A 24,730-nucleotide genomic window follows, 5' to 3' on the forward strand; every position below is an offset into this window, starting at 1 on the left:
GAGCGCAGTGGCACAATCTCGGCTCACCACAACCTCCGCCTCCCGGGTTCAAGTGACTGAACCCTGCCTCAGCCTCCCAAGTAGCTGGGACTACAGGTGCACACCACCACGCCTGGCTAATTTTTGTCTTTTTAGTAGAGACGGGGTTTCACCATGTTGGACAGGCTGGTCTCAAACTCCTGACCTCAAGCGATCTGCCTGCCTCGGCCTCCCAAAGTGCTGGGATTACAGGCGTGAGCCACCACACCCGGCCACCACAATTTTAAATAGAGGGGTCAGAGGAGGAGACATTTCAGCCAGGACTTGGAGGAGGTAAGGAAACAGCTCATGCAATTCTTGGGACAAGAACAGCAGGCGCCCAGGCCCTGGGGCAGGAGTCCACTCAGCATGTTGGAGGACAGGAGAGAGGCTGGGGCGGGGCCTCAGAGCCCCCAGTGATGACTGTGACGTCCATGGATGACAAAGGAAGACATGAGGGAGTGCCGAGCATGACCTGGCTTTGTTCTTCCAGGACAAGAGGTTAAAAGACTCAACGGGAGGCCACTGCCAGCGATGGGAGGGGCCTTGAAGGTCCCAGGTGGGATGAAGAGGCGCAGAGCAAGGCAGGGTAGACCCTAGGTCACACAGCGAGGCAGCCCCCTTCCCCGTTCCTCCCCTGGAAGGCAGTCCCACAGCTGATGGACAGATGGCCAGACAAAGGCTGGGAGTGGCAGACAAGGCAGCCCGTTGGCCTCTGACCACCGGGCTGAATGTGTGTGTGGGCTCGGCTGCTCCTGCGTGGGCCTGAGACCCTGGTGAGATGGAACCTGAGAGAAGAGAAAGAGGGAGAGAGGAAGGAAGGAGGAAAAGAGAGGGGAAGGCGGGGCGAGAGGGCCGGGCACAGTCCCCTGAACTTGGCTGCTGGAGTGACTGCCCCTCTCTTATGCGAGCAAGAGCAGGCCGGGGAGTGTGTGTATGTGGTGAGTGTGCAAGGAGACCCACTAATTCCAGAGGCCTTGAGCAGAATCCCCTTGCAGGTGCACAGACCTGGGCATGGGAGACACTCCCTGGGCTCAAATTCACCTCTGCTCCCTCCTAGCCGGTAACCTCAGTCAGGTCCCAACCTTTCTGTCCCACCTTCAATGGTGTGCTGAGAAACGTTTAACTGGCTCTGGAAAAGGGGCGAGAGGAGCCCTCATGGGGCGTGTTTGCTCTTTTTTTTTTTTTTTGGATTCGGAGTCTCGCTCTGTCTCCCAGGCTGGAGTGCAATGGTGTGGCCTCGGTTCACTGCAACCTCCGCCTCCCAGGTTTAAGCAATTCTCCTGCCTCAGCCTCCCAAGCTGGGATTACAGGTGCGTACCACCATGCCTGGCTAATTTTTGTATTTTTAGTAGCAACGGGGTTTTGCCATGTTGGCCAGACTGGTCTCAAACACCTGACCTCAGGTGACCTGACCTCCCACCTCAGCCTCCAAAGTGCTGGGATTACAGGTGTGAGCCACTGTGCCCGGCTGTGTTTGCTCATTTCTGTAGTGTAAATACCCACCCTGGCTGAGTTCAAGCTACCCATGTCAGGTCACTGATGGGAGTAAGAGAGGGATATTTAGGAGCCCACCGCTGTCCAGGGTTTCTGCCGCACAAACAGAACAGACATCACCACCACAGGAACAGGGATAACACTTAAACATAGTACAATCATTAGGAAGTGAGGGCTTTTGAGTTATTACTTTTTTTTTTTTTTTTTTTTTTTTGAGATGGAGTCTCACTCTGTCTCCCAAGCTGGAGTGCAATGGCATGATCTCGGCTCACTGCAACCTCCACCTCCAGGGTTCAATCGATTCTCCTGCCTCAGCCTCCCGAGTAGCTGGGATTACAGGCAGGAACCGCCACACCTGGCTAATTTTGTGTTTTTAGTAGAGACGGGGTTTCACCATGTTGGTCAGGCTGGTCTCAAAGCCCTGACCTCAGATGATCCGCCCGCCTTGGCCTCTCAAAGTGCTGGGATTATAGGCGTGAGCTACTGTGCCCAGCCCCCGTTTCTAATTATTTAATTGTAAGTTGATACTATTTAGTTATTAACAATGGTTGTAATTAACGACCAGCTCACACACCATTCCTGAAATGTCAACAATTGACTCTCATGAGCCCGTCTGAGCCAGCGCCAACATGCCAACATCCTCATCTGTAAAATGAAGATAAAAATAGCAGCTGTCCAGGGCTGGTCTGGGTACTGGCTAGCGCATGCGAGGAGGTACTTCATGCCACACCCTGCCCGGAGCAGGCCAGCCTTGGTCAACACTGTGCTCTTGTTTAAATTAGTCAGGGCAGAAATTATTTCCTCACATCTAGAAAAAGAATTTTTCCTGCTGGGCCTGCCTCCAAGGACCTGCCTGAGATCAGATCAGAACGTGGGCAGGAGGGAGATTTCGTCGCATCAGGACTCACACACGTTAGGGGGAGGAGGAAGAGTTGCTCTCTCTGTGCCTGTCTGTGCCAGGTGGGGGAGTAGACAGAAGCAGAAGAAGAGTTGCCCCATGTCTGGCCAGGGGCAGATCTGGTTCATAAGTTGCCCCGTTTAAGGACAACCTATGCTGAGCAACCAGCAAGGAGCTCCAAATCCTGCCAGGATAATGAAGAGAGGCTTCCAGGAGGTGGCGGTGTCAAAGCTGGGTGCTGAAGCACGCACAGGAGTTTACCATTACAATAACACTTAACATCAATGATATACACTGAAATATAAACTTCAGCTCTTACCAGCAATACCAGATAATGGTTGATGAGGCATAAAGCTTAGTGTTCGTAATAACTGCGCTTATTATTCATGGAGCACTTGTTACAGGCAAGGCCCAGGGATGCAGCCTCAACATACGCACAGACGGCCGGGCATGGTGGCTCACGCCTGTAATCCAAGTACTTTGGAGGCCAAGGCAGGCGGATCACCTGAGGTCGGGAGTTCAAGACCAACCTGACCAACATGGTGAAACCCAGCCTTTAAAAAAAAAAAAAAACACAAAAATTAAGTTGGGTATGGTGGCTCACACCTGTAATCCTAGCACTTTGGAAGGCTGAGGTGGGCGGATCATGAGGTCAGAGGTTCGAGACTAGCCTGACCAACATAGTGAAACCCGTTCTTTATAAAAAAAATAAAAATAAAAATGAATTAAAAATAAAACATACGCACAGACAATCTCACTTCATTCTGTTCTCCTCATTTGACAGAGGAGGCAGTACAGGCCAAAAGAAGTGACGTCACACTGCTAGTGTGTGGCTGAGCCAGAATTCAAACCCCAATTTGGCAGACTCCAGAGCCCTTGGTCGAAATCACTCCACAGTCTGCCGTGCTGGGAAGCGGGAAGGTCCCCGCCGATGTTCCCAAGGTCAGAGAAAGTCAGGGCATGTTGAGGACGGCAAGGAGACAGGTCAGGCTGAAGAAGAGGCAGCGAGAGGGGAGGCCGTGGAGGAAGGACTGGACTCTGAAGAGCAGGACAGCGTCTGGTGTTTAGAAGGCGACAGAGAACCACCGCCCCCAATGTCACTTGAAAAAGCCCCTGCCAGGTGGGTGAAGAGGCGTCGGAGGGACGTGGCCCAGACCCTGGCCAGACCCTGGCCATCATGGCCATTCTCCCCTCTTGCCCACAGTGGAGCAGGAAGCGCAGGCCCCTCCTGGCTCTTTCAACCCCTCCCTGGTTTCTGGCTGCTCACTCAGATAGGCAGAAGCCCCCAGGACCGCAGGTGGACTCCTGGCAGAGGCAGGCACGCCCCGTCCCCACCCACCGGCCCCAGCCTGATGAACTTGGCCAAGCACCTACGTGCCCTTAGCGCCCCATGTCCATGCCCATCTTACAGATGGGATCACTGAGGCTCCAAGAGGTGGAGGAATTGGCCCTAGATGATGGCACGTGAGGAAGGAACACTCTGCACCACTGCCTGCCCCCCAGTGCCTTCCCTCGGGACAAGGCAGGCCAGGGTCAGCAGGGCGGTGGGGTCCATCATTGCTGCCCTCCCCTCTGCTCGGGATGGACAGAAGGGAAGACCCCTCCTGGCCCTCTGGGAGGTCACAAGCCTTGAAGGGGCCTGAACACAATCAGGGTAGGCACGGGGAGGGGGCAGAGAGAATGTTCCTGGCAGAAGGGACAGGATGGGCGAAGGCTCGGCCTTGTGCACCTCGTCCAATGTGGACACAGAGGCCAGTAGGCAGCTCTGCTGAAAATAAAGACCAGCCTGGCTGGGCCTCCAGGCTAGAAGCTTCCCCTGCCCACCACCCTGCAATCCCGTGGTCTTTGTTTGTTTGAGGAGAGCTTTCTGGGCAGACTGGCGGCCACACCCCTGGTTCTGGTAGGGGCGGCTTTCCCAGCAGTTCCACAGGAGGACATCCTGTGGAGGGTGCGGGGAGCCCTCGCTCGACTCACGTGTGCTGAGCCCACAGGTCTGGGACAATGGAGAGACAGGGCAGGCAGCCAGGGCCCGGCGGGCGGGGCCAGGGCAGCAGGGAGGGAGGACTCACAACAACCCGCCTGCCTCGGGGTCTCAGGCCGGGGCCTCACTCCCTCCCCTCGCCGTTCAGGCAGGAGGCCATCAGAAAGCCACAGGGGGCGGACGGGTGCCTCAGGTGCTGGCCACCTCTCACGGCAGCCCAGAGCTCAGAACCCCCACAGGGACTCGCTGTCCTGGTGGGCAGCCCCGGACCCCCGTCCATGGTGAGGGGAGCCACCCTCCTAGCACACCTGGCCTGTGTGACCCCAGAAGGCCATTCTGGAGCAGGAGATACAGGGCTGAGCTGGGGGGAGCCCTGAGCCCCAACTCTGTGACCTTGGACCCCGCATTCAGCCCTTGCCTCGGCCTGGGCTGAACCACAGCTATTTTTACATGGCTGACCTGTTATTTGGAGAAGACTCGCCATCCTCCACATCCTGTGGGCAGGGAGGATGCTCAGGAGGCATGAGTAGGGTGGGGCCAGTCTCTGCCATCCAAGGGACAGCCCAGGTTGGCCAAGCCAAGGGAGAGTGCTGAGGACAGATGGCCCCATCGGCGCCTGAGAGCTCACCACGCTCAGACTTCCCAGTGGAGGAACGGGAACTGCCTCCTCCATGATCCCTCTACTCAGGATATAAACTGTGCTGGCCTCTCGGGCCTCAGGGTGAATGAGGTTTTGGGGCCACCTCTTGAACAGTGCCGGGGGCTTGGGGAACAGCCACGGGAGCTGTCTGACTATGTCTTCAGAATCCAAGTCCGCTGAAGCAGGAGGCGGTCACCGGGCTGGCCAAAGATGGGGGGGGAGAATGGCCAGGAGACTCGCCCCAAAGCAGAGGCACTGTCTGGTTTCAGTCTGAGCTGGCTCTTCCTGTCCCCACTCTCCCTCCGTTCCCCCATCCCCATCCTGGCACTTCCTCATGACCCTGCAAACCCCAGCCCTGAGTAGCCTGCAGTTTCCTCTGCCACCCTTCCCACACTTGATCTCAGAATAAATATCCTGATACACACATCTTACATGGACCTGCCCCGCTCCAAAACCTTCTCTGGCTCCCCACTGCCCCAAGACAAAATCTACATGCCTTATCTTGGCCTTCAAGCCTTTCACAGTCAGACCCTGCCCACTGTCCAGCCTCTTCTCCTTCTGTTCTCCCCATGCACCAACCCATGGCCAATGGGCCACACAGGTCACTGAGTTAGGCAGTGTCACAAACAACCTTCGTTCTCCCTCGCCCTTCCCTGTGTGGCACTGACATCGATTTCCTCAAAGCTATATTTTTTTTTCTCCTTTTGAGATGAAGTCTTGTTCTGTCACCCAGGACTGCAATAGCGCGATCTCGGCTCACTGCAACCTTTGCCTCCTGGGTTCAAGCAATTGTCCTGCCTCAGACTCCCAAGTAGCTGGGATTACAGGTGCACGCCACCATGCCCGGCTAATTTTTGTATTTTTAGTAGAGCCAGGGTTTCACCATGTTGCTCAGGCTGGTCTCAAACTCCTGACTTCAGGATCCGCCCACCTTGGCCTCCCAAAGTGCTGGGATTACAGGCGTGAGTCACTGTGCCAGCCTGCTCTATTAACTTGGAATTTGAGTTTGTCTGCAGTGGCGATTGTCCCTTTTGTCCCATGCAGGCTCTGCGTCATGAAGAATTCCTTAAGGAATGGTCTGGGATTTGCTTCTGCTGGGGTCCCTGGAAATATAGGGGGCCTCTGTGGGGAAGGAATTAGAAGGCCCAGGCCTGTATGCAGCAGGGGCTGGAACTAGGCTCTCTCCATCAAGCCAGAGCAAGGTGGAAAATGTCCGTTCTTGAAAGGGAACTCCACCAGAAAACTACCCACCAGCGTGGGGACACAGCTTGGAATCAGGGAGCTCGGCTGGAAATGGAACCACCATAATTGGAATGCAGAAGCCCCAGGCCTGGAAACTGAGCCAGACTGGTGTTCCTTTGCTGAATCTGGGCGACGTGTTATATGGAAGTTGGTTGGGCTATTCTCACTGTTTTTTATGTATGTTTAAAATTTTTCATGATAAAAATGTTTATATTAAAAATACCGTGACAAGCTTCGAAGACATTTATCTGGTCCCTAAACACTCTGCACCACTTGGCTTCGGTTCTAGCTCCCACTCCGTTTTCTGAGTTCAGCTCTCTGCTTCTGGCATCTGGGAATTTCCCTGCTAGCTTTAGCTGTGAAGCTCAGCTTTGTAATTTAAACATGTTTTCTTGGCATATTTTATCTAGCTTGGAGGGGAAAGGAGGGCTTCGCACATTTACTTGATCTCACACGCTGACTACAAACTCTAACATCTTTCAAAGCCTCATTCTAATGTCTCCTCCTCGAGGACGTATTCTCCACCTGCCACCCGCCAGGGAGAGGCGCACGCTCTCTGCCATCCACCAGGCTCCCACAATCCCCCTGTGCCTGGGTGGTGACTTGATGATACATTTTCTGCCCCTGTAGCTAGATGGAATCTACCTGAGGGCAGGAACTGAGTCTGGACAGAGTCCAACACACAGCCTGCCGAGCAGTAGGTTCAGTGGCAGCTGCTTCTTTAGGTATAGGCCATGGCGGTTCCCGAGTTCCCAAAACAGCAAAACCTACGAGCCGTAATTTTTTTTTTTTTTTTTTTTTGAGATGGAGTCTCACTCTGTCACCCAGGCTGGAGTGCAGTGGTGCAATCTCGGCTCACTGCAACCTCTGCCTCCTGGGTTCCAGTGATTCTCCGCCTCAGCCTCCTGAGTAGCTGGGATTACAGACGCACACCACCAGGCCCAGCTAATTTTTGTATTTTTTTAGTAGAGATGGAGTTTCACGGTATTGGCCAGGCTGGTCTCACACTCCTGACCTTGTGATCCACCCGTCTTGGACTCCCAAAGTGCTGGGATTGCAGATGTGAGCCACCGTGCCCAGGTTTTTTGTTTTTGTTTTTTTTTTTTTTTTGAGATGGAGTCTTGTTCTGTCACCTGGGCTGGAGTGCAGTGGCATATCTTGGCTCACTGCAATCTCCACCTCCCGCTTCAAGTGATTCCCCTGCCTCAGCCTCCTGAGTAGCTAGGATTACAGGTGCCAACCACCACACCTGGCTAATTTTTGTATTTTCAGTAGAGACAGGGTTTCACCATGTTGGCCAGACTGGTCTCGAATTCCTGACCTCAGGTGATCCACCTGACAGCCTCCCAAAGTGCTGGGATTACAGGCATGAGCCACCACGCCCGGCCTGTGAGCTGTAATTCTGCTGTGGGCTTTCACAGAGGCTGAGCTATGACTCCTGCAGGCAGCTCAGGGGCCAGGCCTGAGCCAGCAGCAGTCTCATCTGCAAAGGGGCTGCTGAAAGTGGGTGGTCCTCAGCAGTTTTCACGCCTGGTCCCAGAGGGGAGGCAGCAGGAGCAAGCCCAGGCCTACCCCTGAGCCACCCCCTCCCTGTCTCCTGGCCCAGCAGCCCCTGGTGCCCACAAATAAGCAGACAGCCCAGCTCTCAGCCCCGGCCCTTTGATCTGGGCGAGCACCGACACCTGGCTGGCGCCCTCCACCTGGCTCCAACCTTATCGGGCTTGGGGAAGGCACAGATGCCTGGGACACAGGCCAATTAGGTGACTTGCCTAGTTGTCCACTGAGTCACATCCTGGTCTACTCCAATGGCGTCTTGGCTCAGGTGGCCAAAGGGGTGAGGACACCCTGGAGAGCCATCCCAGCTATGTCGGGGCAGGTGACAGGTGAGGGCCATCAGGTACAGACTAGAGGGTCCCTGAGGATGCTGGGAGTTCTCACCATGGCCCAGAGGCACCCACCCTGGGACAGTGAGATGCCAGACACCCAGACCATGCAGGCCTGTGGGCAGGAGAGGCAGAGGCCAGGTCCCTCTTCCGGGCTGGCTGCTGTCCACCGTGAGCCCTCAAGCAAGTGGCTTCCCTGTCTTGGCCTTTGTCCCTGTATTTGATAAGTGAAGCTGACGAAGGGAACCTGCAGGGTTACCGGAAGAATCAAACAAGATGACGCGTGGTGGGCTTTGTCCACCTCCGGCCAGGTCACTGGGATGAAGAGGAACTGTGTGAATTCTCTTTCATGAGCCCAAGAAGCCAGCCAAGGACAGAGCCACAAAAAGAACCAGGGAAACCTCACAGCTGCCTTGAGCCGAGCCCCACGGCCCTCCCTACCATTCCCTGCACCTCCCACCCCTCCCCCTCCCTGGGCTGTGCTGGCCCCGACCATGCTTAATGGGCATTAAATGGAGGATACATGGGGTAAAGCCTTACTCCAGTTGAGGCAGTGAGGGCGGGACTAGGAGGGAGATGGGACTCAGGCCAGGTCCCCAGTGAGTCAGGGGCCATGCAGGGTGGGGGTTGGGCAGTGAGGCCTTCTCCGCCCTTTCCTCACCAGCCTGGCAGCCCACTCCTTCCCATGCGTCCATGTGCCCAGAACTCCGTTTCCCAGCCAAAGTGCTGGTCACTGCATTCGCACAGCCCAGAGCGGGCCACAGGAGCCTGTCTCGGTGGCAGGGCAGGCAGACTTATTCTGGTCTAGCCAGGGAGGCCCAGGAAGAGGTGGGGGAGGGGTTGGGCTCATGTCCTGGGAAGAGGTGATGTCTGCCAGGCAGGGAACTGAACACCCACAGGGGACACTGGACCACAAAGCCTTGCCCCGTCCTAGCACAGTCCAGTCTCACGTGAGCCCTGGAACCATTGCATCCCCTCTCTCTGAGCCCTAAAGTCCCCATCTGGGCTATGGGGACAGCTAGGAGGGGGCGGTGAGTGGCTGCGGCACTCTGAGCTCAGGAGGCATTATGCATACTGAAATGCCACTTAGACAGGTCAGGCAGGTTCCTGGGCAGAGCCAGCTCACTCACCCCTCCCTCCCAGGAGGGCCCAGGAGGGGAAGCATTCACTGACTAGAGTACAGACCACGGGGACCTTATCCTATATCTGACTGGGCCTCCAAGCCAGATGGACTCTGGGGCCAAGGGCCCAGAAAAGGCAAGGCCCAAGCTGGGGCCACACAGCACCCCCAGGGCAGAGTCAGGACCAGCCTCCTGCCCCAGCCCTGGGTTGCAGGACTGGCCGGAGTCTCTGCCCGGCCTGAGGGGTGCTGCTGAGGGCAAAGCCAACGAGGCCAGGGAGCCAGCAGCCCAGCTCCCACGGGACCATGCCTCGGCAAGGGCAGGGACACAGAGGCACATTCCCGGAGGGAGGGCCTGGGAGGCTGCCTTAAGTGCTCCATGGCCTCCCACACTGTCCCAGCCCAGCTTCCAGCAGGCTGGGGGCTCAGGCCCTGCTCTCGCAGCCCATCGGAAGCCTGGGTCCTACAGGAGAGGGTGGCAGGGAACCTCAGGCCCACAGCCAGTCCAGGGCTGATTCTCAGGTGCCTGCTCCGGGCTTGGGAACTGCTCTCGGGCTGACCAGGTGGAGTTTCCTGCTGGTCACCTAAGAGGTGATTCCCAGGGTAGATGGTAATGGAAGGAGTGTGGGGGAGGGCAGGAGATAAAAACAGGATCACCATGGCTCTGTTGGCATTGCCCAACTTACGGACTTAAGGAGTTCCCTACACCAGCCTCAGGATGGATCCCGGATCACTGGGTCCCCATGAGGCCCCAGGACCCAGAGGAAGGGTCACCTCTGCAAACTTGGCCCTTGATCTACACCCCCGTATCTGCCCTCGGGGCAGGTATTATTCATTTTATTAGACAAGAAAAGAAGCAGAGGCTCAGAGACACGTTGCCATTGGCAGGCGACAACAGTGGGATTGGGGGAGAAAGCCCACTCTCTTTCCAGGAGTCAGCACCGGCGAACAGAGACCGGGGCGGAGCGGGGGGCAGAGGACGGCCAACAGGACAGGACCCACGACGCCAGTGCCTGGGCGGGGGAAGGTGGGGGTGGGCCTCACCTGACTGCAGCAAGCCAGCGCCTCGGTCCTTGACCCCAAAGTGCTGCTGGATGTCCAGAAGGACGCCTGGAGGAAGACAGAGTGTGCTCACTGGCCGAGTCTCATGCCTAGTGTCCCCAAGCCCAGCCCAGCCTCTTTCCTGCCCTGCAGGGCCCAGCCTGCCCCCATCTGCATATCTCCTGCTCTGCTGTGACCTCCACCCTGTCCAGGTTTGCCAGGCTTGCCTCCTGCCCCGCCGGGGCCTCCTGTCCCCAGCCCGTCCCCATCACTCGCAAAGGCCTAAGGGGCAGACACAGGCAGGGCTTGTCTGTGGTTATTCTGCCCCATGGGCAACCATGCCTCCCATCTGCCAGCCTGGGCCTCTTCCCTACGAGTCCATGACCTCGAGAGCAGTGGGGGGCCTGAAAGCTACAGGGAGCCCTCCAGCCTGGGAGGGAGCAACCACACTCACTCTGGTTCACCTACTCATGCGCACAAGCACATTCGCGTGCACACACACACGCGCACATGCGTGCACACATGCACACCTGCACATACGCACACATGCGTGCACATGCACGTACACATGCACGCTCGCACACACACACATGCTCTCACCTCCGCTGCTCTCAGGATTGTGTAACTGGGCCCCCCCATTTTCAGAGACAGGGTCCGGGGACACAGAGGGAAGTGGGTGGGGCTCCAGGCCCACTTTCTTGGGAGAAGTGGATTCCTGAGACCACACCTGTTCCCAAGCCCAACTACTTTAGGGCTTTGCATGTCACGGGGTGGCGGCAGCAGCTGGACTGCCTAGAAACCACCCACAGCTGCCAACAGACTGACAGAGCCATGGCTTGACGGCAGGAAGGCAAGGTCTTGGACCCTCCACCCCTCACAGCACCCAGCGAGGGCTTCTGAGTAAGCACAACCCGCAGCCCTGCAAGGTGTTGGGGTCCCCACCTGCACTTCCCTCCCAGGACAGCAGGACCCAGGCCACAGGTCAGAGCCCCCTGACCACAGCACGTCTGCAGTGGAAGGGACAGGGGAGGAAGGAGGAGATGGCCCTGCCCTTGGGGGCTCCCAGGCAGGGACAGAGGCCTCTGGGGGGATGGCAGAGCTCTTTGCGATGATGATGATGGCAGCATTCAACAGAGGATGGTTTGCCTAACTGACCATTAAATGCCTGTTTAATCCTCATTCAGCCCCAAGATGCTGGTACCAGTATCCGAGTTGACAGATAAGGAAACTGAAGCATAGGAAATTAAGCCATGGGCTCAAAGCCACGCCCCAGGGAAGCAGGAAAGAGTGGAATCTCCGAGCGCTGTATGAGGGTCCCGCTGGCAGCGGGGACTGAGGGTGCAGAAGGACTGGGGAGGTTGGAATGTCACCATCCCTTCCGAGACCCAGGTTGGGATGCTGACCGATTTCCTGGAAGGCAGGACCACACGGGCTGATGTCGTAGCAGCCTGACAGCCCCGAGAAGCTGTCTTCCTCCTTGTTAATGCCCTGAGTGGATTGACCATAATTACCCATGATGAAGAGACTGTGAGAGGCCCAGTTAATGACTTAATAACCAAGGCAGGCTGTGACTTTGTCTTGAGGGTGGAAGCCAGGGCCAGTCCTAGGCCTGTGGATGGCAGGGCCAGCGAGAGGGACCTCTGAGGTGCCCCGCCCCAGCCCCAGCCCCAGGGGCTCACCGTCCCACAACCCATTACTTTCTGAGTCAGGACCTCTGTTCCCCCTCCTGATGTCTGGCTTTGATCCCATCACTCTGTGGCACAGTCACCAGACCACAGGGCACAGGTGTGGCCCTGCCAGCCCCACCCTCAGCCTCCCTTCTCAGGATACCGCCCCTCCACTAGCCGCCCCAAACTCCTCATGTCCCCCTGACTCCACACACTTCCTCTTCTTTTTTTGAGACGGAGTTTCACTCTGCTACCTAAGCTGGAGTGCAGTGGCTCGATCTCAGCTCACTGCAACCTCCACCTGCCGGGTTCAACCGATTCTCCTGCCTCAACCTCCCGAGTAGCTGGGATTAGAGGCACGGGCCACTATGCCCAGCTAATTTTTGTATTTTTAGTAGAGATGGAGTTTCACCATGTTGGCCAGGCTGGTCTCGAACTCCTGACCTCAGGTGATCCACCTGCCTCAGCTTCCCAGAGTGCTGGGATTACAGGCGTGAGCCACCGCGCCTGGCCCACACCTCCTCTTCTATCCTGGTATGACTTCATCAACTGGGCTCACTCCTGCCACTCCTTTGAGGCCAGATCAGATGCCTGATGTTCTGGGACATCTTCCCTGGTTGCTCCCCTCCCACCGCTCTCTGTAAGTTACTTTCCTCCACTCTCCCCCATCCAAACTCATTTTAGCACTGGGCCCACCAGGATGAGTGAGTTCTATGGGGAACGCGCACAGGAACGTGGGTATGAGCGCCTCCAAGACCAGGAGCTAAGAGCAACTAGTTATTGCTGCCTGCTAAGTTCCAAGGAACTGTGTGAGGTTTTGAAGATGGTACAGTTGCCGGCCTCACTTCCTGTGCTGGTATTTGTGATTCTCATCCCATTTTATTTTGGAAGAAACCGAGGCTCTGAGACGTAAACTCATTTGTCACCCAGCACATTCTGTTTTGGAGTGAGATCCGAAATCAGGTCTCCGGCCAAAAACCAAAGCTTGTTCTCCTGCCACACTGCCTTCTGCGTGGTTTGCTGGTGTCCTCCAGGGCCCAGCACGCACGTGGCCCACAGGGACTTCGCACATGGGTGAATGTGGCCTCATCCTCCACTAGACCACAAGCAAGGCAGGGCCGTGGCATGTCATCTCCAGGACCCAGACCAGGGACTGTCACGATTTTGGTGTTGGGTGGACAGAAGAATGGACGGAGTCAGGAGGAGGCAGGAGGGTCCCCATTCATAGGCCAGGGGAGGGACATGGGTCTGCATGACTGCAGGTTCCGTTTCTGGGAGGGAGGCCATATCAAATAGCCATTATGGGCCGGGTGCAGTGGCTCATGCCTGTAATCCCAGCACTCTGGGAGGCCGAGGCGGGTGGATCACCTGAGGTCAGGAGTTCAAGACCAGCCTGGCCAACATGGTGAAACTCCATCTCTACTAAAAACACAAAAAATTAGCTGGGTGTGGTGGTGGGTGCCTGTAGTCCCAGCTACTTGGGAAGCTGAGGCAGGAGTATCGCTTGAACCTGGGAGGCAGAGATTGCAGTGAGCCAAGATCACACCACTGCACTCCAGCCTGGGTGACAGAGCAAGATTCCGTCTCAAATATATACATATATAGCCATCATGACCACGTCCTGTGTGCACGACAAATCAAAACACTCTCGTTTCCTCCCTGCAGCACATCTCAGCCATCCAACTGCACACTTCCCCACCCGATGACTTCAAGGTCCAGCATTTGCCTCTGCCTCCAGGAAGCCTCCCCTGACTTCCTCTACCACATAGAGCTCCTGGTAGATGGAGAAACATTCCTCCACATCCAGATGGGCATCTAAGGTCTCTGGGAAGTTCTGGGCAGTTTCCAGGACACAGGAAGCTGTGGATAACATGGCCTGTCCCCACCCCACCACTCCTCAGAGTCCAGCCTTGGGTCCAAGGCCAAGCTCCAGGACAAAGACCAGAGAGAGCCTTCCCAGGGAGCAGGACTTCCTGCAGGCTGTGAGGCCCAAGGTCGGACCCGGTCTCAGCCTTTCTGGCTTGCTTTCCCTCTTCCAGGCCTGGAAGCGGCCTCAGCCACAGGAGGGTGAGATCCCACTGGCCGCTGGCACGGGAAGCGTGTGTCACAGCAGCTTGGCCATCGCCTCAGATTTTCCTCTGGGCTCCAGCACCCTCCCTTCTTCACCACAGTCTTATTTTTAGCCTCTTTCCTGGAGGCTGAGGTTTGGTGGGTCACAGGACGGGCCTCACGCCCAGGAGCAGCCTCCCACAGCTCAGGCCAAGCCCACCTCGCCAGCCCCGGAACAGGCAAGGTGGGGTTCCCACCCCAGATGCAGACCCCAGCCAACACAGCCACAGTGCAATCCTCTCCAGGCAGCACCCCAAATCCACAGCCAGAATTGTCCCCTGGCCACAGGGTCCTCATCGCCCAAGAAAACGGGAGGGCCTGAGTCTTCTCATCCACTGACGAGTTACGCACCTCCCAAGTCCCAGGAGGTGTCACCTCCTGTCTGAGGCCAGTGTCCCCTACTCTGGGCCAACTGTCTCTCTTGTCTGGCAGGGATGCAGTGCTGGGCCACTCCTTGGCTTGGGCCGGTGCGTTCAGCCTCTCCCTGCCTTCCAGCTCCTGCACAGTGACCCACACACGTGCCCACACCTCCCTCGTCCTGGTGGTGAGAACAGCTGTCTTGTCCCCTCTGCCAGCGGCTCCTTCCCTCTCCTCCTTTCACAGGTGACGGTATTTGTTGTCGCTTTGAGACAGAGTCTTGCTCTCTGACCCAGGCTAAGGTGCAGTGACACAATCACAGCTCACTGCAGCCTCGGCCTTTTGGGCTCCAGCCATCCTCCTGCCTCGCCCTCCTGAGTAGCTGGGACCACAGGCATGTACCACCACACTCACTTTCCTCCTCTGAAACCAGCCACTTCCTGGAGACTCAAGCCCCTGATGCTCTCATCCCCATTTCCCAGACCCCTGACTCTGATTCCCCAGCTCACCACTGGGTCCCCATTCCCTGAGACACTATAGGACCCTGAGAGTCAGCTGCAACACCCCCCGGCTCCCTCCACCCCATGAGAGTGTCCCATTTATTCTCCATCTGCTTCGTCACCCGGCCTCCTCTCTGGGCTCCCTGCCTCCCTCCTGCTGCCTGACCTCACAAGCTCTTACGAATCTCCTACTGGGTTCTAGGTCCTGGCCTGGGGCTCCAGAGGCCACAAGCGCGTTCCTGGACTCAAGGAGCTAGCGCTGTGGCCCACTGGCTGTCACCTCTGGCTAGGCCTCAGAATCGCCCATCCGTCCTTCAGGGTCCACTGGCCCATGCCCCTGGTTCAGTAATGGTACCGACGACAAGGATAACACACACATCCATGGGTATCGGCCAACTACTTTGTGCCAGGCACTCTTCCATGGGCACGGCTGCCCACTCACATGGAGCTGTCCAGACTTTTAGTGTTTGAGGTCTCCACGATCTGGCCCTAAGCCAGCTCTTTTTCCAGCCACAGTGCCCGCCACACACACCCACGCAGCCTCTGACTCCAGGCCAAGGAGAGCGCCACAAGGCATGACTCTCCACCTCCCTGGACCCCTCCTTCTTCCTGTGAAATGCAGAGACTGGGCAGATCAGTGGCCCCAAACTTGCCTGAGAAGCCCAGTCACCTCTAGGGAGGGTGCTTATTAAATACACCTTCCTGGGGCCCACCCCAAGCCCCCGGAGCCACCCTCTCTAGATGTGGGACCCAGGTATCTATAAACGCACTGGCCGGGTGATTGGAAACCCAGGCCCAGCTGCTCAGAGCTCCCTGGGGAACCGCACGGCGCAGGCTGCAGGTGTACCCTATTCCTAAGACAGTCATCTCTAGCCATTAACAGCTGCCTCGCCCTCTAGGGCCCAGACCCAAGGTCACGTCTGTCGGGACACCTGCCCTCTCTCCTCCGAGGCTCTTGGTGAAGTGGTGCCCGTAACCGCAAGGGCACCCCCAGAACTGGATGAACTCTGGCCCTGACTTACTCAGTGGCGGGTCCCAGACAGTCACAGTGATTCCCCATCATGGCCAGGTCCTCCGTGGCCCCCAGAGGAGTCAAGCCCAGATTTCAGGACTCCTGGCTGCCTCCTCCCTCCTCCAGCCAGGCCCAATCTGCTGATATCACAGAGCCCTCGAAAGGCCCAGGTGTAAGGGGAAGCCCACACTGACCTAGAGAACCCTCGGCTGAGGCCAGCCTCAAATGCAAGATGCCAACAGTGTGACCCTGAGGTGTCTTCCTTCCTAGGCAGCCCAGACAGGCCACCTGGTGGTCAAGCTTGTCCCCGCGTGCCCCCTGCTTTCCCCAAGCACGGTCAATATCACCCCACCTTCACCCTGCCCGAGCCTCTCAGCAGCAGTGGCTTACCTGAATCCTCAAGAACGTGGGCTCCAGAACTGGAGCATCTGGGTTTAAGTCATGGTTTTCCCACTTTCTCTACTGTGTGACCTTGGGCAAATGACATAACCTCTCTGTGCCCATTTCCTCCTCTGTAAAACGGCTCCATTTGAAGACCTGCTTCATTTCATATGGTTGGGGTGAGGCTCAAGTCGCTTAATCCACATACCGTGTTTAGAACAGTGCCTGGCACACAGTAGTTACTCAACAAATGTCATAAATGTCAACCGCCCCAGGGCCTAGGGATCTGAAGGGATGGGCCCTCATGCCCTTGGCCAGTCCCTGTCAGAGGGACCTGGGTCCCCGTGTGGAGGTCTGAGTGCTGGCTCACGCTGGGAGTATTACTCCTGCTCCAGCTCAGCTCGGCTCAGCTCCCACCCCGGTAATTACAGGGGCCTGGGAGCCTGGCTCTGCTGACCTGGCGCTGGATGGCTAAGGCTGGAAAGCCACAGCACGGCCCCGCCGGCACCCCACCAGCCTAGGGACTGGGCCAAGGCCATCCCTGAGCCAGCGCCCTGGACTTGGGCACGCTCACTCCTACCCATCCCCAGGCTTCCACAGGGCAGGATCCTGCCCCCATCTGCCCGCGAGGAGGCTACATGACCTTCAGGAGCAGCTGGCCCCTACTCTGAGCCTCAGGTTGCCCATTTGAGAAGTGGCCCAGAATCCCAAGACATCCCTGCTGGGTTCATTTCTGAATCTCAATCGGGTTTGTTCTACGTGTGCCAGTCCCCTGCCCCCACGCCACCCTGCAAATCTGGGTCATTAATGGCAGAGCAGCTTAGTGACCGTCTCTGCAGGGACCACGAGGATAAGGCCCCCAGCCCAGAGCCTTGACCCCTCAGAGAAACACCCCTCCCCACCCAAAAGTCCTGCCCACAGACCCCACCAGCCCTAGAGAGGCACCACCCCCCAGAGCCCAGAGCGCCCCCCTCCTCCCTGCTGTGTCTCTACGCCCAGAGTGGGCGGGGCCGGGCGGCCAGGCCTCTGGCCTGTGGCTCTAGTCTATCATTTGGGGCCAGCTTTACTGGAACCAGGCAATGCCTTAGCAATTTGGGGGCTTTGCACAGCCACTCCCTGCCCAGCTCAGCCTCCCTAGCCCTGTCCTGGTCCAGGGACTCCAAAGACCTCCAGGGGCCAGGGACAAGGTGGCCACAGCCTTATCGTGACCCATGGGGGTGTGGGCTGTGTGCCCGCAGACACAGGCTAAGCTAGGGGCCTGGGGAAGAGGGTGGGGAAGAGATAAGAGACCTCCGAACAGCTCCCCTCGAACCCACAAACTCTCAGCCTTCTCCCGCATGCCGCTTCAGTCACCAAGGAGGCTGGGACTGCTGCTCCCCACCTCAGATGGAAACTGAGATGCAGAGGCTGCAGGAGCGAGGCCGGGCTGGCCCCCAGGCTCCCACATCTGGCCTATGTTCCCTACCTGCACCCTAACACCCCCCAAAAGGCTGCAACCAGTCACCCCTCAACATCCACGCCAGCCGTCCTCACATGGGTGCTAGAAACAGTTGAGCGACAAGTAAGCCCACCCCTCCCCAAGCACCGCCCTTTGCAGTTTATAAAGCCTCATCCTGCTGTTTGCCTCCTGGAAGCCTCCTTCAGAAACCCCAGGCCTGACAGTGAAGGAATCACGAAGACCTCACAGCTCTAGGAGCAGGAGTGGGGAGACCCTAGCCAGGGCCCCAAGAGGGCAGAGGAAAGTGGGAGGCAGGACAGGCCCCTGTCCGCAGCCTCCAAGCTCTGGCTGGTGCAGCGTTCCAGGTTTGTTTCTCCCTCTGATACCGACGCTCACCCTCATCTCCCCCATGGCCCCATTCACCAACCTCCCAGCCAGCAGGCGAGGACCAGGCCCAGAGAAGGCCAGCGCTCTGCTTCACACGGCCTCCCTGTGTGACCTGGGCTAGCCCTTTGCCTCGAGTGCCCTATCTGCAGAAGAGACGGGGCAAAGCTGCCGCTGTGCCCTCCTGAATGTAGAAAAGCCGCTCTGCCCAGCTTGGGGGTTGGGCAGCCTCATTGTCAGGCTGAGGCCTGGGTAGACGGGGACGGCCACCGACTACTACCTCCCATTTCCTTCCTGGACACTCAGGACCTGAGGCTCACTGTGACTCAGGCAACAGGGCTCAAGCCTGGGCATCTGCCATGCATGCGGGGGTCCCAGGTGTGACCGGGCTCTGCCCCTCATGGCTGGAGGGGGATGGCGACCCTCCATGGGGATAGGTGCTGTGATGGAGGCAAAGCAGAGTTAGGCGCCAGGAATTCAGCCAGGAGTTAGGCGCCTGGTTCAGCCCAGAGCACTGGAGAAGACATCCTGGAAAGAGGACGCCACTGAGACCCACCAGGGGACGTTGCAGTTGGCTACTGCACTTCCAGGAAGCAGCTCTGGGTGTCCTGGGGAAGGGAGGCACAGGCAGAGCCAGGAACCAACAGACTTGTGTTCCTGAGACCAAGTGCAAGAGAGGGACAAAAATCGTCTGTCGTGGATTCAGGGATCAGAGAGAGCCAGGATTTGCCTCGGGTCACACAGTAAAGCTGGCAAAGGCTGGCAGAGCCAGCAGCAGGGAGCTCAGCCCAGGAGACATTTGGAGCCCACGAACCCCTAGGGATCAGGCCAGTGTTCTCCTGGCCTCCCCCATTCTCATCCCCCTTCTGCCTTCAAGATTTCAGGCCCCCACAGGCAGAAACAAAAGTCACTTCCTACTGCAGAAGGATCTGAGGAAGGGATGAGGAGCTCCTCCTCTGAGCAGCTCTTAGTAGGGCAGTCTCCGTCTCAGAACAGGCAGACCCACAGCCTTCCTGCCTCATCCACAAAAGGAGAAACACACAGGCCAGGCCCAACACCGGCCCAAGGCCCCAGACCAAGGTAGTATGTTTCAAAGCACTTCCTCTGGCAATGCACCAGAGGGGCCGGCAGAGCCCGCCGGAAGGGCCTTCAGGAGGAAGCAGGAGCAAGGAAGTGGACAGCAGGCAGTTAGTCACGGGGCGCTGGCATTCCAGGCCACCCGGCACTCCACCTGGGTGCTGGCCCTGCCAGCCAGGCACTCTGGATGCCCCGCCCCTCAGGCCTCAGCTGCGGTTTCCCCACAGTGCAGATGTGGTGGCCAGGACGGGCCACCTAAGAGGGCAAGGCAGGGGCACTGCATATCCTCAAGGCGGCCATCCTTATCTAAAGAGAAAGCCGCAAGGCAGGGCCTGGCTTAGCCCCTACCCACCCAGGTGGCGCTGTAAAAGCCCCGGGGCCTCAATTTCCCCATCTATCAATTCTGGATAGACTTAACGGGACAGACCACAAAATGGGCCAATAGGAGAGTGAGCCCCAGCCTGGCACCCCACCTCCTGCATCCAGTTCAGCGGCTCCGGGGAAGCCCCCCAGTTCCTCCTGACTTATGTTCCCAGCTGGGTCCCCATGCTCTTCTCTCCTTCTGGGTTTGTGTTAGTGAGCAGTTGCCATGGATACGAGTCTCAGCTTCTTTGGCAGAAAACGACTCCCCCAGGGCAGGGCTCTGCCTTTCCTCAACAGCCCCCACTCCGCCCAGCTCCAAGTGCCCAGGCTGCCATGGGCTGGATGGAAGGGAAAGAAAATAAATAGGTCTCAGAAGGAGAGCAGGTACCCCAGAGAAGTTGGGGAAGGATCTCAGTTCCCAAGTAGTCACTCACCAACCATGAACAAGGCTGGGGCCGGCTCCCTCTTGTGGGGTCTGTTCCAGGAGCAAAATACTGCCACCTACACCTGCAGCTCTGCTTCCGTTCTACAGAGGGGGGCAGAGCTGGTTAGAGGGGCTGTGAGCCCCCTGCCTGAGGAACTCCCTCCTTCCCTTGACCTGGCAGCTAGGCGTGGGCTCTGAATGCGGAGTGCATGGCTGCTAGGCTGGTAGAGGCCGTGGGAACAGGAGCCTACAGCACCTCAAACTGCCTTGGCTCAATTAAACTGAAATTCACCTGCCCAAAGGACTCTGGCCTGAGTCGGCAGAGCTGCGTTCCCAGGCCAGAAGCAAGGGGCATGCCCCTACCTCCACCAGGGCTCCTGGGGCTAGAGAGGAGGCCGCACTGGCTGGCGTGGCCTGCTCCGCCCCACGTGTGACCTTGGGGAAGTGTCTTTGTTCTCTGAACGGCCGTGTTCCCATCTGCACAAGGAGGTGGAAGGAAGGACTTAGAAGAGGTTTCTGGGCTACCTCGATTTCATCCAATGGAAGCAGCGCTCAATAAGAAGAGAAGCGCAGGAGCCTGGCCCTCCTCACCCGCTCTGAGGCCTGCTGCCCTCAGGGGGTTCTCATGGGGCGGAGGAGAGGCTGTAATTAGCAGGATCACCGGTTGGGTGGCGCTGGGAATGCTCTCGCAGCGGCACAAGCTGCTGGAGTTCCCAGGATGGAGACCAGCCCTGTGGAGAAGGGAGGGGCTCGCAAAGGTGTCCTGAAAAGGACTGTCATAAACAGAACACACACAAAAAAAAAAAAAAACAGGAAGGGCATCGTGGCCAGGGGCCCCGCTTGAGCAGAGTCATGAAAGAGAAGGCAGCTGATGCTCGTGAAGCCCTCTTAGGAATCTGGCCCCGTCCCAGGTGCTGGAGATACAGTCTCATTTATCCCACACAACCCAGGAGGCAGGCGGGAGGGGAATGATCACACAGAAGGCTCAGGTGATGTCTTCAAGGTCACACAGCTGGGAAGCCAAAGACCCTTGCCTCGATCTCTGGCAGCAAAGACTCTAGACCTGCACTGTCCACTCTGGTGGCTGCCGGCCACCGTGACATGGACACGTGCTGTGAATGGAAAACACACACTGGGTTTCAAAGACTTCATATGAAAATGAAGGCAAAATATCCCATTAACAACTTCATATGTATTTTTATTCATTTTTCTTTTTTCTTTTTTGAGAGAGAGTCTCACTCTGTGGCCCAGGCTGGAGTGCAGTGGTGCGATCTCGGCTCACTGCAACCTCTACCTCGTGGGCTCAAGTGATTCTCCTGCCTCAACCTCCCGAGTAGCTGAGACTACAGGCATGCACCACCACACTCGGCTAATTTTTGTATTTACTTTAGTAGAGATGGGGTTTCGCCATGTTGACCAGGCTGGTCTCGAACTTCCAACCTCAGGCGATCTGCCCGCCTCAGCCTCCCGAAGTGCTGCGATTAAAGGCGTGAGCCACTGCACCCGGCCACTGAACTGACATTTTAGTGGAGCTGACAGAAATATCTATGTCAGTTGGTGATAAATACTGTGAGGAAGGATAAAGCAGACAAAGGGATTACAGGCGCATGCCACCATGCCCGGCTAATTGTTGTATTTTTTGTAGAGATGAGGTTTCACCATGTTGGCCAAGCTGGTCTCAAACTCCTGACCTCAAGTGATCCACCCTCCTCGGCCTCCCAAAGTTCTGGGGTTACAGGCTTGAGCTGCCATCCCCAGCCCTAACATTTATATTGATTACATGTTAAAATATATTGGATATATTGAGTTAAATAAAATATATTATGAATTAATCATACCTATTTCTTGCACTATTTTAATCCGGCTACCAGAAAGTTTGAAATGAGTATGTGGTTTACATTACATTCCTTTTGGACAAAGCTGATCTATGCCATGAACAAACACATTTAAAGGACAGATTAAAGAAGGAGAGTGGGTCCTCCCGTCACCCTTTGGTGGGGAGCTGGGGCCAGGTAGGTACAAACATCAAAGATGGAGCAGGGCAGCGCCTGCATCCCCGCCTCCGTCCCAGCTGGGTCAGCCAGCAACAGATGGACTCAGGCCTGGGATGCGCACAGCAAATAATCCTAAAAACTGAACTTGGGGAAGTGGAGATGGGGAAATCTGCCATAGAGAGAGGGGCAACCAGGCTCGTCCGGAAAGGAAATCTGTCTGCTGTGTGTTGGGGGTGGGGTGGTGTGGGAGCTCCCATCCCAGGCCAGGAGAGGGAGGGAGGCACAGCCCAGGCGGGTGTTTGCACAGGGTTTTCCGGGCCTTCCTCCCTAACCGCCCCACGCCCCTCTTAGCCACCACTCCCCACCTCCCCTCCCCTATTCACCAGAAATTTCCTATCTCGTTCCCCCATTCTGACAGTCTGACTCTGAGACCCAAGTAGAGGTGGGGGCAGATAAGCGCCAGCCCTCCCTGATGCCACCCTCTCAGGCTCTGCTCCTGGCAGAGGCAATTCCCCTAAGAATGTCAGAGGGGGTGGTCTGAGGTCAGAAAAAACAAGTTGAAAAGCGTTACAGTGCCAGAAGTAGTACCTACCATTCATTCTTCAGCTGAGAAAGCGGGGGAAGACCTCTTCCCAGGCAGACTCTTGCTATTAGATGTAACACCAGCTTTGCCAGTCACTCTGCTGGCCATCTTGGACAAGGGTGTACAGGGACCTTGGTCCCCCCATCTATGTCCAGAAGCCTTTTTTGAACTGACTACAGGTCCCAGGTAGTCTCTGATTTCTCCCCCAAAGGGTGGCACTTAAGCTCCCAGGTCCCGGCAGCATGGTGCACGTAAGATGGGAGTTGGCTCAATATTCCTGCTCTCTAGACCAGAATAAGTGTCTCTTTGGGACAGCTCCACCCAGAAACCATATCACCAGTACCCACTTCCAACTTCCTCCGGTGGAAGGACAGAGAGCCAAGGGGTTTTGAAAGCAGCAATAGGGGGAGGGAAAGCCTCCGCTTTCCCATCGGAATTCCTCCCTTCCACTTGACACAAAACTCCATTCAACAGAGGGGAAGACTGAGGCCCGGAGAAGGGCACTAGGTGGCGTGTGGTTTATGCCAGGGCTCTCTTCTCTCAACTGCCACAAAGTTCTCTTTAGAGTCTGTCCAAAATAAATCCTTCTCTCTCTCTCCTCCGCCCTCCCTCTCTCTCTCTCTCTCTCTTTCTCTGTTGTGTGTGTATTTGGTAGCTCCAGATTTCACTAAGCTATAGTTAGGCAGGTTCTGGGCCAGCATGCCAGGCACACAGTACTGCTCTCCTCCTGCAGGGAGCCCCTACCTATGCCAGTCTGGCCAGAGTCCTTCCCTCTCAAGGCACCACCATTCCCAACCAGTAGCAGCTCAGTCTAGGGCAAATTCCTACCCCTAGACCCACCCCTAAGAGCTGGGGAGGGGAGCCAGCAGAAGGAAATTCCAGAACCACGTGCATCCCCCAAAAGCCCAAGGATCAATCAACTCACAAATGGGCAAAGAGACCTAAACACACGCTGAGACTGGCCCAAGGTCACACAGCAAGCACATTAGGAGCAAATCTGGGACTAGAACCCAATCCCGACCCCAATCCTGTCCCCAAGGCTGATTCCCAGAGATGCTCCCTGAGGATGAGGCTCGGGGTCTCTGGTTCCAGAGGCCTGCGCCCTACCCTGCGCCCCAAGTGCTGTAGAGCAGGGGGAGGCGTCGTCAGGCCTCCGTACGGGGCCAGCTGCAAACCGCATCCCTGGTCCCCAGGCGCCGCGGACCCGCCCCGCCCCTCCCTCCGCTCCCCGCAGCCCAGAGCCTTTGTCAGCCACGCGCTCACACGTTCACACACACAACCGGGCCGCCACGCGCGCACACACCCGTCTCCCTAGCGCACACCCGCAAGGGGCGCGAGCACTCGCCGCACGCACGCTGTGGGGTGGAGGCGACGGAGAAAGGAAGGAACTGACGGGCCGTAGACGGACAGACAGCCTGGGCTGGGGGAAGGGAAGGAGGCCCGGGAACCTGCGGCTGGGGTGGGAGGGGCGCAGAGAGACGCAGAGGAGACTCTTGGAGAAGGGGACAACGGATGGGCCGCCAAGGACTGGCGAGGACGCGCGGGCTGCTCCGGGGTGGGGACTCCTCCAACCCCTGGCCCCGGGTGGATATGAGCGCGGAGGCGTCCCTTGCCCAGTTGTGCCTGAGCAGAGGGCCCGTGGCGACCTCACGTAGGGCCTGGAGCTAGGAGGCCGGGGACGACAGCTCTCTGGGGTCCCCCGAGGCGGGAGTGGGCTGGGTGGGGTCCTGGCCCCCGGGCGGGGTGGGGCCCTCGCTCACCTGCCACGGTGTACCTGTCCAGGTAGTTGAGCACGTTGCCCAAGCTGAGGATGGCGGCGGCTGCCCCCCGCCCGCGGCCCAAGCTGGCCGGTTTGGGCTGCTGCGCGCCCGGGTCCTTGGCAGCAGCTGCGCAGCCGGGGGCGCCGGGGGCTGCGGCCGGGGCCCGCCTCACGCTGCCCGACAGGGTCTGCACCTCATCGTCCACGGCCGAGACTCCAGCGCCGCCCGCGCCGCGCGCCCCGCAGCAGCCGCCACCGCCAGCCCCGCGCTGCGCCCCCCGGCGCCGCCGCCGCCGCTCCGCGTCCGCCTCCTCCTCCTCCGCGCCGCCCGCCGCCGCCGAGGCGCACTCCAGGCACATCAT

At 57.7% G+C, this 24,730-nt stretch overlaps 1 protein-coding gene across 1 annotated transcript in view; it reads right to left on the reverse strand.

Annotated features, from left to right (window-relative positions):
* Positions 1–24,730, reverse strand: part of SPNS2 (SPNS lysolipid transporter 2, sphingosine-1-phosphate) — a 39,650-nt gene extending 14,920 nt beyond the window's left edge. The window contains exons 1-2 of the mRNA XM_021671287.2: positions 24,370–24,730; positions 10,324–10,389 (exon numbers count right to left, since the gene is read on the reverse strand). Coding sequence (XP_021526962.2) covers positions 10,324–10,389; positions 24,370–24,730 — 427 coding nt within the window. The remainder of the gene's footprint in view (positions 1–10,323; positions 10,390–24,369) is intronic.

Source organism: Aotus nancymaae, unplaced genomic scaffold, assembly GCF_030222135.1.
Source record: "Aotus nancymaae isolate 86718 unplaced genomic scaffold, 86718_ANA_hifiasm-v0.15.2.pri h1tg000018l, whole genome shotgun sequence".
Lineage (NCBI taxonomy): Eukaryota > Metazoa > Chordata > Mammalia > Primates > Aotidae > Aotus > Aotus nancymaae.